The 15,496-nt window shown below is 38.3% G+C and overlaps 2 protein-coding genes across 3 annotated transcripts in view; one reads left to right on the plus strand and one right to left on the minus strand.

Moving 5' to 3' along the window:
* The window catches only part of AK5 (adenylate kinase 5), a 295,232-nt gene that overhangs the window by 232,692 nt on the left and 47,044 nt on the right, over window positions 1-15,496 (minus strand). The gene's annotated exons all lie outside the window — the stretch shown is intronic.
* LOC108306464 (60S ribosomal protein L29-like) lies at window positions 12,503-13,128 on the plus strand. The gene has a single exon (XM_017531399.2). It carries the CDS (start codon window positions 12,540-12,542, stop codon window positions 13,014-13,016), a length of 477 nt encoding a protein of 158 aa, XP_017386888.1. The 5' UTR covers window positions 12,503-12,539; the 3' UTR covers window positions 13,017-13,128.

The raw sequence follows: 15,496 nt of genomic DNA on the forward strand, positions 1-15,496 counted from the left end.
GAATATGGGGTCCACCCAGGGAAAGAAGCTCTAGAAAGTAAACACACCAAACCCCACCCTCAGACTTTTGTTGGAACTCCAAAATAGTATACTATGAGAATGTGCGGGAACCACCCTCAGATAACTAAATTTCACTTAGGATACTCTCAAACTCTTATTACTTTAAGGTGACTGAACGTGTTTAACACAGACAGATTAAAAGAGAACAAAAAGGACAGGTCAGAATAATCCAGAATGAAGGAAAAGAAGAAAAGGGTAGAAAAAATATGAAAATGAGCAAAAGATACACCTGAGACGTTGTGAGAATGCTCTAGAAAAATAGAGAAAATGAAGAAGCAATATTTGAAAATATCTAAAAATTTTCCAAACTGAGAAAAGCCATCAAGTCCCAGGTCCAAGAAGCAATGTAAAAACCAACAATAATAAACAGAAAACTCAGATCTAAGCACATCATAGTAAAATTGAAAACCTAGAGAGACCCCTCCAAAAAAAAATCTTTAAAGCAGCCAAAAAATAAATGAGAGATTACTTTCAGAGAAGCAACAATTTGACTGACAGCTAAATTTTCAAAAGAAACAATGAAAGCCAGAAAACGATGACATGATTTATTTAAAGTGTTCATATATAATAACTGCCAACCTACATTTCTATATCCAGCAAAAAAAAAATCTTTCAAAACTGAAGACTAAATATGGCATTTCCAAACAAAAACGGAGAGAATTTGTCATCAGAAATTCTATAGTAATTAAAATATCAGAGAGTATTCTTTAGGTAGAAGAAAAATGCTCCAGGATAGAAACTTGGCCCAAAAGAATGAATAAAGGGCAATGAAAATGGTACATTTGTAAATTTGTAAACCTAAATAAATGTTAATCATATAAAAGAATAGTACAAGTATCTTGTGGTATTTACAAATAGAGATAGCACATAAGTGGTGAGGCAGGTAAATGAAATTCAAACTGTTCTGGTCTTTGACTTTTTCAGGAAGTATACCTTTGTCACTGTAAAAGTAAAAATTTGTATGCGACATTAATAAGTTAATAATACCATGCCATAATTTCTAGAACAGGAGTGGGTAAACTCTTTCTGTAAAGGAGCAGATGGCAAATATTTCAGGCTTTGCAGGCCATATGGTCTTCTAGCGTGCAAGTAGCACAGACAATAAATAAAATAATGGGCATGGCTATGTTCCAATAAAACTTATTTACAAGGACAGGCAGCCAGTAGGACTTGGCACATGGGCCATAGTTTGCTGACCCTGCTCTAGAATAACCACTAAAAAAGTTGTCACATAAGATATAATTAACTTGCAAGAAGGGAAAATTTAAAAATAAAAATTGCTTATTCAAAAGAAGTAAGAAAGCAGAGAAGAAACACAAAACAAGTGGAACAAATAGAAGGTAAATTATAAAATACTGGATTTAAACCCAAGTACATAATTATATTTGAACAGAATATTTTAATTAAAAAAACAAATATGGACTGGATAAAAACAAAAACAAAACTCAACTACTTGTTGTTCATAAGAGAGTGTCTTAGGCTGAGTTTTCCAGCGTACGTGTGCCTCAGGGCAGAAAGCCAAACATACACCAGGAGTTGCTGCGCATTTTACTGGCACAAAGCTAGTCACAGCAAAAATGGCCAAGTAAAAGGTAGAATCAGAGGTTATGAGATGGGGCCTCAGAGGTGTTTGATACAACAGTACACTTTAAAGATGCAAAAAAGCTAAAAGTGAAAAAGCATACCATGAAGACACTAAGCAAGAGAAAGCTGGTAAAACTATACAAACACCAAACACAGCAGGAGACTATAAGAAGAAAAGTATTACCTAGAGCTGAAGAGTGACATGTCATGATGACAAAAGGTTTAATTTCCAGGAAGAAACAATAACTCTTAATTTGCATGGCTAGTAAGCTAGCTCGAAGTATTTAAAGCTGAACTTGGACAGAACTAAAAGAAGAAAGCCACAAATCCACAATCATAGTAGCAAATTTTAATATATCTTTCTGAGCAACTGACAGAATAAGTAGCAAAAAAATCAGAGTATAGAAGATTTCAACACAACTAACAAACCAATATTTATTTATAACACTGCAACCATCCAGTTGAGGATAAAGTCTTTAAAAACACACAGAGAAGTTGTTTTAAAAGTTGAGCATATTCTGAGCCATAAAGGCAGGCTCAACAAGTTTGAAATAACTGAAATCATATAATCATCAGTGACAGCCGGGCATGGTGGCTCACACCTGTAATCTCAGCACTTTGGGAGGCTGAGACAGGCGGATCATGAGGTCAAGAGTTCAAGACCATCCTGGCAAACATGGTGAAACCCCGTCTCTACTAAAAAATACAAAAATTAGCTGGGTGTGGTGGCACAGGCCTGTAATCCCAGCTACTTGGGAGGTTGAGACAGGAGAATTGCCTGGGAGGTGGAGGTTGCAGTGAGCCGAGATTGCATCACTGCACCCCGGCCTGGCAACAGAGTGAGACTCCATCTCTTTAAAAAAAAAAAAAAAATGTGCATTGATGAGCTCCATTCTGCTCTACTGAACCAGAATCTCTGGAGATGGAACCCATGAAAGTGTGTTTCAATCTCTTCTTTATAAGAAACTTTCTACATAGAAATGAGTGGTCAAGACAGGACCTTAGTGAAGCTGTAGGGTCTTTAAAACTAAAACAATAACGACAATAAAAATCAAATAACAATAAAAATGATTATGAAAATGAAAAAAAAATCTTTTGTTTTTACTAAGAAAGATAACTAGTGTATGAAATTTTATTTTGGTGGTTCAGACATTTCCTGTCGAAAAGCTGCATTCCATCTGTTATTGTTTGAATGTGTCTACTGAAAGTTCATGTGCTGGCAACTTACTTGCCATTGTGTTGGTGTTAAGAGGTAGGGCCTTTGGGAGGCAACTGGGTTAATACCATTGGAGTGGGAGTTCAGCCCCCTTTGCCTTTCTGTCTTGTGTTCTCTCATCCACCCTCCCGCCATGGGATGAGCCTTGCCAGAAGCTGGCAGCAGCCTCTTAGACCTCCCAGCCTCCAGAACCATGAGCCAACTACACTTCTGTTCTTTATCAATGACCCAGTCTGTGGTTCTGGCCTCAAGCAACCCTGGCCTCAAGCTACCCTGCTACCTTGGCCTCTCAAAGTGCTGGAATTACAGACATCAGACACTGCACCTCACCCCATGTAGCGAACTTCTAAGCCAGCTTTACCTGCCTCCTTACAAAGCATAAAAGGAATTAAGACAGTATCCATTTCCACGATCCTGTGGTAATCTCTTACAGTCCCAAATGCATATTGTTTCTACTATGTCAGTAAATAAATTAGTTACTAGGTTACTCTGTCCTTTCAGAAGCCTAATAATCATATCTGCTGAACAGAGTATATCATTAATAGTTTTAAAATATATATCATTAAATTAGTTTATGAAACTTGCATTTCTGTGGCTTGATTTTTATGGCTTAAATCTTCATTTCAATAAAAGTGGTTGGGGTACACTGGGCTCTCAAGATGCAGGAATTTAATAAAGAGGAAACTATTGAAGTTTTACCAGATTGACAATAAGGAAATGAATGTAAACTTACAATGCTATTTTTTTTCAAGTTGTTTTTTCCTCACTACTAATTTTGATTAGTCAGGCATCTATTTCATTCATTTATATATTTATTCAGCTGGCATTTACTAGAATCCTATTATGAACTAGAAGTGAAGTTCTGGAAAGGTAGACTGAGACTACATGGGCTGGCTTTGTCTTCCATGCTAAGCAGCTGAGGTTTTATTTTATACACATGGGAGTAATATATTTTATTTTGTGCTTTAGAATGCTAGTGGCAGTGCAGGTAGCAGACTGGATGGGAAGAGACTAGAGGTAAACAGATCATCTGAAAGAGCTAATGAGCCTGAACTATCTACAATTATGTGCCCTTTATGAATAGAGGGCAAATAACATATAATATAAAACATGATCTTCATGATCATTAGTGCTAACACTAGGCAAACGGCACTAAAATAAGACAAAATAACTTTCTGAGATTAGAGAGGAGAGAGAAATGAAGGCAAATAATAAAATTAAAAAATACCTCAGCTGTTTCTATACCTGTGGGATGAGCTAGGCCTGCCTAGTTCATGGTGGTCAGTTTATGGATTTTTCATTACTAGTGCATGGAATGCATGATTGAATAAACTGCAAAGAATATCTATTAAGAAGCAGTCAAATGATTGGATGACAATGTTAAATGATGTTGCCAGACTCAGCCAAGAAAAATCACTGTAGGAATTTTCTTCAGCATATTGTTAATGTCACCATTTAGCAAACTTCTTTTTGAGACAGGGTCTTGCTCTGTTGCCCAGGTTGGAGTGCAGTGGCACAGTCATAGCTCACTGCAGTCTCTTTGGCTCAAGTGACTTTTGACTGATTCTCCCACTTCAGCCTCTTGAGTAACTGGGACTACTGGTGCATGCCACTATGCCCAGCTTGCTCGCTTACTTACTTATTGATTGATTGATTGATTGAGTTGGGGTCTTGCTGTGTTGCCCAGCTGGTCTTGAACTCCTGGCCTCAAGCAACCCAGCTACCTTGGCCTCTCAAAGTGCTGGGATTACAGACATGAGACACTGCATCTGGCCCCATTTAGCAAACTTCTAAGTCAGCTTTACCTGCCTCCTTACAAACATTTAACATTTAAATTCATAATATTGACTATAGAAATGACTGCCCATGAGATTCTGTTGTAGGTATGTGAGCACAATCCTGATTTATATCTACCATGTTCATGAATTCATGGAAGCAAAGATTGAGAAGAATCCTTAAAGGTCATGTGGTCCAAATTCCTATTTGATCTGCACAGCAATTAATTTAAAAAAAAATTGTGCCGGGCGTGGTGGCTCATGCCTGTAATCGCAGCACTTTGGGAGGCCGAGGCGGGTGGATCACAAGGTCAAGAGATAGAGACCATCCTGGTCAACATGGTGAAACCCCGTCTCTACTAAAAATACAAAACATTAGCTGGGCGTGGTGGCGCGTGCCTGTAATCCCAGCTACTCGGGATGCTGAGGCAGGAGAATTGCTTGAACCCGGGAGGTGGAGGTTGCAGTAAGCCGAGGTCACGCCACTGCACTCCAGCCTGGCGCCTGGTGACAGAGTGAGACTCTGTCTCAAAAAAAAAAAAAATTATAACTAAATACAAAATACATCTTTAATTATATTGTATTCATTAAAAAAAAGAAATAACAATGTTACTTCTCCTTGATCTACCTACTTTGGACAACTGGATTTTATACTTTGAGACATACTGCATCCATTCAAAGGAAGTATTAGAAAAGTAGTTTAGATGTTCTTAAAGGAAGAAGCACATTTTCAAATATTTTAAAAGCATTTCTTGGAGGAAAATAAAATTCAAGAGTATATTAAATGTGAATGGATATTGGGAGAATAGAAAAGAGTGAGGAATTATGTGATAGCACCATTAATACTTCATGTACAAACCTACTGAATGGAAAATAGACTCAAAACTTGCCACAAAATGTCATTATTAAAGATTTCCATGTGAAACTTATATGAAAGTACTTTTATTAAAAAAAGAAAAAAAACTTTGGTGTTATTCCAAAGGCAAACTGGTATCTTTTTTTTAAGAATAAGCTACTTTGATTTATGTAGCTGAAAGAAGCTAACACTTCAAAAGAAGATTCATGCTTAATATAGTTATATTTCACACTTATCCACATTTCTTAGCACTCAAACACAAAGATTGTCTCCAAAGAGATTCATAAGACTATTAAGTTATTAATGGATGGAGGAGTGATGGTACTGCACTCTATTCATTAGGTCTTACTATAGCTCTCCGGTTATCTCAGAGAGTTATCTCAGAATAATTCTTCTTTTTCATACTGGTAATGAAAAAACACTTTAAACTTATATTATCAGCCAATATTTGAGGCATTAAGTAACACCCAAACAAAGTCCAGCCATAGTTTGAGAATGCATCTTTAGAACATCTTGCTCTCAAATTTTTCTTGCACATCCTACATATAAGAACCATTAAGGAAGAATCATTCATTTTTCTACTCAATTCATAAACATTTATTAATTGTTTAATATGTACCTTTAACTGGTTAAACTAGCTCACTATTATTCATTCATTTCTTCTTCTTTTTAAACATTTTCTGACAAGTATGGTTCTAAAACCACCTGGAAATGCATTTACAGGTGTCCACTTCAGTTCGGCAGACATTTACTAAGCATTTACTATGAGTCAACTACCATACTGGATGAAAGAGATGCAAAATGGGCAAGATATAATCCCTTCCCACAAGGTTCTGCCAATCCATTGTGGGAAGCAGACATAAAATGTTATTTCAATACAGTGGAATCGTATGGAAGTTTCACTACATTGGAATATAATTCCAAAATCGAGGCCAGCACAGGGTGTAAAAGAGGTAGAGAAAAGGGCCTTGAGGTCTGGAAACTGGTGGTCGATGTGAGCAGCAGGTGACCATGTAGCTGTCGTCTTTCCCCAGCAACTTTTTAGGACTCTATTTGTCCCATAAAAGTGTGTAGGGAGAGGAAAAAAAGGAGTTACATCCAAGTCTATGTCCTGGCAGGCAAAAATGGGTCTGTGAGAAATCCTAATGATATAATCAAATTACCTATCACTCATTCACTCTTAGTGAGATTTTATTTGAGTACTACCAGAAATATAATAGTTGCATTTTGTATTTAAAAAGTAGTGGGCAGGCGTGGTGGCTCATGCCTGTGATCCCAATACTTTGGGAGGCTGAGACAAGCAGATCACAAGGTCAGGAGTTCGAGACCAGCCCGATCAACATGGTGAAACCCTGTCTCTACTAAAAATACAAAATATTAGTCGGTGGTGTGCACCTGTAATTCCAGCTACTCAGGAGGCTGAGGCAGGAGAATTGCTTGAACCCGGGAGGTGGAGGTTGTAATGAGCCAAGATCATGCCACTGCATTCCAGCCTGGGCAACAGAGTGAGACTCCGTCTCAAAAAAAGAAAAAAAAAAAAAAAAAGTAGCTGATAATCTGGCATCCAGCTCTAAATTGCTCTGAAGTAATACAGAATGATGAATTCAAGGTTCATGTTAGAAGCTAATGGCCTAGTAGCCACCATCACATTCAGAAGAGAAAGCTAAGCCAAGAGACTACCCAATGAAGCGATCTGCAGAATACATGGAATCAGGTCTCCTTCAGACAATCAGGAATAGTCTCTGTTCATCACCTTCCCTATCTTGCCCCGTGTTCCTTTAACTATAACCCTACTTTCAGGAGGAGGGTAGAGGTTTTGCTTTTTTTTCCTATAAAGATCTAATAGATGGCTTGGTAGATTCAGGGTTTCTAGAACATCTGAGATGGGAATTCAAACTGTTCAACTCTGCAGTCTGCATACTGAGGGGCATGGCCCCATTCAGGTGGATTTATATCTGGAATGAGCAGAGAATTGTCATTACTAATGATGACCACACTTTAGATACAGCTCCAGAATCCTTCTCAGCATACCGGATTAAGAAGCTGTTGCAATTTTAATGTGGTACACAACATGAAATTTTTTTGCCATCATTGGTTTATACACAAAAAAGAGGTGACTCCATAGGCATACATGAAAATTAGTTTTAGTACTATTCTATAGCCATAGTAAGATACACACACACACACACACACACACACACACACAAATGGTGAACATTTTTCTAATATATTCCACACTTAAGTTTTTAAAGCAGTGGTGGACAGAAGAGGTATTTTTATTAAAATCAGAAAAGTTATTTCCTAACATTGTTAGTGTCATTTTTTAATGTTCAGCATTTTCAGCAGGCTAATTTTCACCCTACTTTCTCATTAGTAAATGGGTAGATTGCCAAGGCTCTACAAGGCAATAGCTATTATAGGAACGGGTCTTTTCACATTATGCTGGTGCCTTGGGTTGAACCCAGACTTCTGAGTCCCTGTTGGCTGCGGCAGCAGCAGCTGCTTTCACCCTGGTCTTCTGCTCTAGCAGGGAGCCAGAGCACTGAAATATAATCATTCTAACAAGATATTTTTAGATTATTGATTTGATGCTTTATTGTTTCCTTATTTTTGGAAATGTATGAGTGATTTGGACAGAAACTAATCTGAGCTGGAAACCCTTTCCAAATATTTTCTCTCCTCTATTTCTCTCTGTGTGTATTATATCTATCTACACATTCTCTCCTCTATTTCTCTGTGTATTATTTCTCTTCTCTATTTCTCTGTGTATTATATCTATATATGCACACATGTACACATACATAAATACACACTAAAAAATGATATTTATTAGAATATTTGGTAGTTGAAGTGGAATACATTTGAGTTAATTTCCAAAAGGCTTATTATTAAATTATAATAGAAAGAACAAAGAAACTCATATATGGAAAGGCCTGCTGGAGATTTTAAATCATTATTCATTCTAACTATTCATTTCCTCACTCATTTCGATCATTCATTCAGTAAATATTGAGTGTTTATGTGTACAAAAATAATATAAAGAATTCCTAAAAATTTTCACACAAGAATAATCAATGATTGGCTCTAATAATTTGCTCTAATGTTTATGGTACTTTTAAGGAGATTTTTCTCCTATATAATTCAAAATTGTTTTCTTAAATGCAAGTTTATTTACTCAGCAGAAAAGAACCAGACAATAAGCTATTTAAAAACTCTTATACATGCATGGGAAACAGTTATGAGGAGTTGAGTATAAAAAAAAAGCAGGCCTGGTGTAGTGGCTCATGCCTGTAATTACAGCACTTTGGGAGGCCAAGGCGGGCGGATTCCCTGAAATCAGGAGTTTGAGACCAGCCTGGCCAACATGGTGAAACCCCATCTCTACTAAAAATACAAAAAAATTTAGCTGGGCACGGTGGTACATGCCTGTAGTCACAGCTATTCGGGGAGGCTGAGGCAGAATTGCTTGAACCGGTGAGGCAGAGGTTGCAATGAGCTGAGATTGTGTCATTGCACTCTAGCCTGGGTGACAGAGCAAAACTCCATCTCAAAAAAATTAAAAAAGAGAGCAAAGATTTTGAAATAAACAGAGCAGAAATTGAAAAACCAAATGCACTCTCTCTTATAAAATAGGGAATTTGGAAAATTAAAAATTCACTTTAATACATTGTCCACTGTTCAGAGCATTTTGGGATCTAATTCCAGAGAGGATCTTTTGAATGCTAAACCTCAGTCCTTTGAGACTAGACTGACCTTTTTTATTGCTCAGGGAGATAGTATAGTTGAGTGGAGAAGGCACTGGAGAAAAGACAGTAGGTGTTTAATCTAGCTCTCACCTTAACTAGATTTGTGAATTCCAGCCAGTCACTTAATCTCTCTGGTATTCAATTTTCTCCTCTGCAAAATGAGCTCAGTAGCTACCAATCTTTTTTAGTGCAAAGACCGTTTTTAAAGGTCTCTTAAAAAAAAATCTCAACAATCTCCACATGGTAAAGCTATACTTCTGGTATCAGTTGATTGAGAAAATGCTTCTGTTTGCCTAGCTTTGTTTCCCTCTGCAATGACTCAGCAACCCCCAGAGGCAGGGACCACCAGTTACCCAAGTAGCCTGTAAAATTTGTGCTTGAATTACTTTTCTATGAATCAATGTACTCATGGAAACCATTAGTTAAAGCACGAAGGAAATAATTTCTTTAGGCCATGACTCACAGGAAAAAAGCAAAAAAGAAGAAAAAGAACCAAGGACTACAAACAGATTAAATGCAATAATCAAGGGCTACTCACCACATTAGTAAATTAGTCACTACTCACTCTTCTGATGCAAACAAAAGCATATTATCCTCTGTCCCATCCACATATTTGGACAAATACCCATGACTATGTATTCAAACAATGCTATTTTTTGAATTAATAAAGATGTTATTGTTCCCAGTCAATATTTTAAAAAATAGTCATCATGGAAAGTTAAACAATAAGCTAGACATGGCTTGCCCTGTTTTTATGGTATATAAAAATTTGCTGCTAATATAAATACAATTGATTAGTACATTGACCTTGTATTCCATGACCTTGTTAAATTTAACTAATAGTTTTGGTAGACATTTTGTAGATTCCTTAGGATTTTCTTTGTAAACAATCATGTATTTCAAAAGTACAGACAATATTAGTTATTCCTTTCCTATATTTATGCCTTTTGTTTCTTTTTCTTGTCTCAGACCACTATTTAGAACAACGTTAAATAGAAATGGTAAAAGCTGACATCCTCACCATTCCCAGTATGAGGGGGTCCGCACTCAACATTTACCATTAAGTATGACGTTAGCTATAGGTTTTTGTAGATCCTCCTTATTAGACATGAATTCCCTTCCAATTCCAATTTCCTAGGGTTTTTTTATGAACTGATGTTCAATGTTGTCAAATGCTTTTTCTGCTACTATGATCGAAGAACATCAAGCTTTCAAAATTTATTGGGACTTGTTCAATGGCTTAGTAAGTGGCTTATCTTGGTGAATGTAGCATATGCACTCAAAAACACTGTGAATTACTCAGTTGTTTGATATAGTGTACCAGACATGTTTATTTTTCTTTCGATTTTCTATGTACACTGGCATTTTGTCTAGTTGTTAAATACTGAGAAAAGATTGTTAAAATTTCCAATTATAAGTGTACATTGGTCTATTTCTTCCTTTATTTCTATCAATTTTAGAGTCACGTATATTGAAATTTTTTATTAGGTATATACATATTTACAATTTGTATGTTTTTCTGATGAATTGATGCATTCACCACTATAAAATATTCCTCTTGCTCTGGTGATACTTTGAAGTCTACTTTAATGTATAACATCACTCCAGCTTTCTTATGTGTAGTGTTTTCATGGTATAACTTTTTTTCTTTTTAGATGGAGTCTAGCTGCAATGTCCAGGCTGGAGTGTAATGGTGCAATCTTGGCTCACTGCAACCTCTGCTTACCAAATTCAAGCAATTCTCCTGCCTCAGCCTCCTGAGTAGCTGGGATTACAGGCATACACCACTACACCTGGCTAATTTTTGCATTTTTAGTAGAGACGGGGTTTCACCATGTTGACCAGGCTGGTCTCGAACTCCTGAGCTCAAGTAATCCACCTGCCTTGGCCTCCCAAAGTGCTGAGATTACAAGTGTGAGCAACTGCATCTGGCCTGGTATACCATTTTTATCCTGTACTTTCAACCTGTGTTTTAATTTTTTTTAAAGTGTCTCTTGTAAAAACGAAGTATGTATCTTTCTTTTTTTCTTTTCTGAGACAGAGTCTCACTCTGTCACCCAGGCTGGAGCTCAATGGCATGATCTTGGTTCACTGCAACCTCTGCCTTCCACGTTCAAGTGATTTTGCTGCCTCAGCCTCCTGAGTAGCTGGGACTATAGGAACATGCAACCACACTCAGCTAATTTTTGTATTTTTAGTAGAGACGGGGTCACTATGTTAGCCAGACTGGTCTCAAACTCTTGACCTCATGATCTGCCTGCCTCAGTCTCTCAAAGTGCTGGAATTACGGGTGTGAGCCACCACACCTGGCCAAAGTATGCTTATTTCTACCCATATAATGAAAATCCTATTTTAATCTTTCCATAATGGTAGAAATCCTTCTGATACGGTTTGGCTGTGTCCCTACCCAAATCTCATTTTGAATTGTAGTTCCCATTATCTCCATGTGTTGTAGTAGGGACCAGATGGGAGGCAATTGAATCATGGAGGGGTTTAGCTCCATGCTGTTCTCATGATATTGACTGAGTTCTCATGAGATCTGATGGTTTTCTAAGGGGCATTCCCCACTTTGCTCAGGACTTCTTTCGGCTGCCCTGTGAAGAAAGTGCCTTTCTTCCCCTTTGTCTTCTGCCATGATTGTAAGTTTCCTGAAGCTTTCCCAGTCATGCAAAACTATGAGTCAATTAAACCTCTTTTCTTTGTAAATTACCAGTCTTAGGTATTTCTGCATAACAGCATGAGAGTGGACTAATACGGCTTCTGTAGAATAAACAATTATCCTGTTTATTCATTTTAGAAATACAGCATCTCTCATATTTTTCTCATAACGTGGGGCACACTTGTACACATATTCATTCTTCACAGAATGCAATGTGCTTACAGTGAGACTAAATCAGTAGGATCTGAAAATAGTATCTTGGACTTCCAACATATATGACAGCCAGTTTAATTTGAATTTATATTTTTGGCAATTACTTAAGATACCCAAATTATAACTGTCTCTCCATTTTCTCAAGGAACTCGTCTTTTCTATTAAAGAAATTAAGGGAATTGGGCCTGGAAATTAAGGAAATACAATAGTTTATGTTTGTGTGAATCTCTCTCTGCAGAAAATACAAAATGTTACCAACTAGGAAGCCTTTTGTCACTCATCCTTATGGGGCATTCTGGGGGAATAAAACCAGTGTGTGCTGGCATAAAAGAATGAAGACCGGTGCTGTTGACCTATTTCCCGTGCTGCACGGTGGCTCCTTTCTCTTCTGGTCCTAGGCGCTTCGGGGAACCGTGGCTTAGGTGCAGACATGGCCAAGTCCAAGAACCACACAACACACAACCAGTCCCAAAAATGGCACAGAAATGGTATCAAGAAACCCCGATCACAAAGATACGAATCTCTTAAGGGGGTGGACCCCAAGTTCCTGAGGAACATGCGCTTTGCCAAGAAGCACAACAAGAAGGGCCTAAAGAAGATACAGGCCAACAATGCCAAGGCCATGAGTGCACATGCCGAGGCCATCAAGGCTCTCGTAAAGCCCAAGGAGGTTAAGCCCAAGATCCCAAAGGGGGGTGTCAGCCACAAGCTTGATCGACTTGCTTACATTGCCCACCCCAAGCTTGGGAAGCGTGCTCGTGCACGCATTGCCAAGGGGTTCAGGCTCTGCCGGCCAAAAGTCAAGGCCAAGTCCAAGGATGAAAACAAAGCCCAGGCTACAGCCCCAGCTTCAGTTCCAGCTCAGGCTCCCAAAGGTGCCCAGGTCCCTACAAAGGCTTCAGAGTAGATATCTCTGTCTGCCAACGTGAGGACAGAAGGACTGGTGCGACCCCCCGGGGCTGCCATCTGCATGGGGCTGGGGTCCTCCTGTGCTATTTGTACAAATAAACATGAGGGAGAAAAAAAAAAAAATGAAGACACAGTCATTCCACAACTGCTGTAGGCAGTGCCTTGCAGAGCAATGTGAAATACAAAAAATAGATGAAAGAGTTTCAGCCCTTAATGAATCTGAAAATGATCCATTTTCCCTTTGCCCCTCTAGCTCTATTCTACACTATTCTCTCCCCAATTCAGTGCCCTTGTGATTCTTCTGAAATACATAAATTGGTTTTCTTGATCTCTGGCTTGCAGCTGTTTTTGACCAATGGTAAGCATTAGTAGGAGATCAGAGGAAGGGAGAAGAAAGTCTTGATATTTATTCCCTTGGCTCTCATCCTGTGGAATCATCATGAGCTGGCTACCTCTCTCTACTGAAGGTCAAGGCTCCCATAAGGAACCTTTCTTCATACAGCTGTCTTTTTCTGGGTTCAAGTAACTCCTCCTCCTCCTTGAACCTGTAAGCCTAGGGATGGAAACAAATCCCACTTCCAGTGGCACTGCAGTATTGAGCTATCTTTTGTTGTTTGTCCCATGCACACCTTTCCCTTCTTTCCTCATGTCCTATGCACACCTTCATTAAACACCCTGCTGTTTAGGCTATTTGAGTATGCCATTGCTTTCCTGCTGAAACCTGACACAGCAATATGATGAACTAATAATTAGCAATATAAAGCACTACACAATAAGTGCCATATAAATATTGCAGATTGTAACATAATGTGCTGAACAAGTGGAGAGTAGAGAGAAATCTTTAATGCTTAGGGTCCTAAAGGAAGATATTTAAGAGAAGAGGAGACTGGACAAGCAGACAAAAAAAGACCCATTGAAGAGAGACAAGCAATGAGGGAGTAAGAAGAAAGTGTATTGAAGGCACAGTGGTAACATAAGCCAGGTCCTGCTCAGATTGGATTGTTCAGATCAGATTGCTTAGGGTAGTGATTCCAAGGAGACTCATGCACCTAAAGACATTAACACATCTGACTTGAAATTCCTCACATTCTAAGGAATTTCTCTTCCTGTCAGAAAGTGTGAAGACTAGGGAAGGTGACATTATTGATGACATGATTTGAATCATGTCCTTGCTGAAATCTCATGTCAAATTTTAACCTCCAGTGTTGGAGAAGGGGCCTGGTGAGAGGTGATTAGATTATGGGGGTGAAGTTCTCATGAATAATTTAGCAGCATCCCCACTTGCTCCTGTATAATGAGTGAGTGCTCATAAGATCTAGTTGTTTACAAGTGTGTAGCATCTCCCTAACTCTTTCTTCCTCCTGCTCCAGCCATGTGAAGTGCCAGCTTCACCTTTAAGATTTCACCATGATTGGGAAGTGTAAATTAATTCAACCATTGTGGAAGTCAGTGTGGCGATTCCTCAAGGATCTAAAACTAGAAATACTATTTGACCGAGCAATCTTATTACCTGGTATATAACCAAAGGATTATAAACCATTCTTTTATAAAGACACATGCACATGTATGTTTATTGCACCACTGTTCACAATAGCAAAGGCTAGGAACGAACCTAAACGCCCATCAATGACAGACTGGATAAAGAAAATGTGGCATATATACACCATGGAATACTATGTAGCCATAAAAAAGGATGAGTTCATGTCCTTTGCAGAGATATAGATGAAACTGGAAACCATCATTCTCAGCAAACTGACACAAGTACAGAAAACCAAACACTGCATGGTCTCACTTATAAGTGGGTGTTGAACAATGAGAATACACAGACACAGGGAGGGGAACATCATATACCAGGGCCTGGAGAGTGGGGGGCTAGAGAAGGAATAGCAGGGAGTGGGGATATTGGAGAGGTATAGCATTAGGAGAAATACCTCATGTAGATGACAGGGCAATGGATGCAGCAAACCACCACCATGGCACATGTATACTTATGTTAACATACCTGCACAATCTGCACATGTACCCCAGAACTTAAAGTATAATAAATAAATAAACTCAAAAAAAACAGAAAAACTTTAAAAATAAAATAAAATAAAGATTTCACCATGATTGAAGCCAAGCAGATGCTGCCATGCTCCTATTTCAGTACTTCAGTATTATTGGCAACAGACCACTTGTTTCATAACTATGACAACATGCTATGGCTGAGACTCTCTACTGTGTGCCATTACAGACTAAACTAAAGTTTGCATGTTAATGTGTTTCAGAATAAACTTTACTAAAGGTTGCTGATTTGGAAACGCAGAATCTTGGGTTCCACTCACCAGATATTCTAATTCAGTAATTCTCTCAAGAGGATTGGACAGTATCCACTTTTTTTTAACAAGACATGCACTTGATTCGGAATCAAACCATATAGGGAGAAACACATTTGTGGACAATAACTGTCATGAAAGGTTTTCGATCAAAGGGGTGAAC

Source organism: Cebus imitator, unplaced genomic scaffold (genome assembly GCF_001604975.1).
Source record: "Cebus imitator isolate Cc_AM_T3 unplaced genomic scaffold, Cebus_imitator-1.0 Scaffold3, whole genome shotgun sequence".
NCBI classification, from domain to species: Eukaryota; Metazoa; Chordata; class Mammalia; order Primates; family Cebidae; genus Cebus; species Cebus imitator.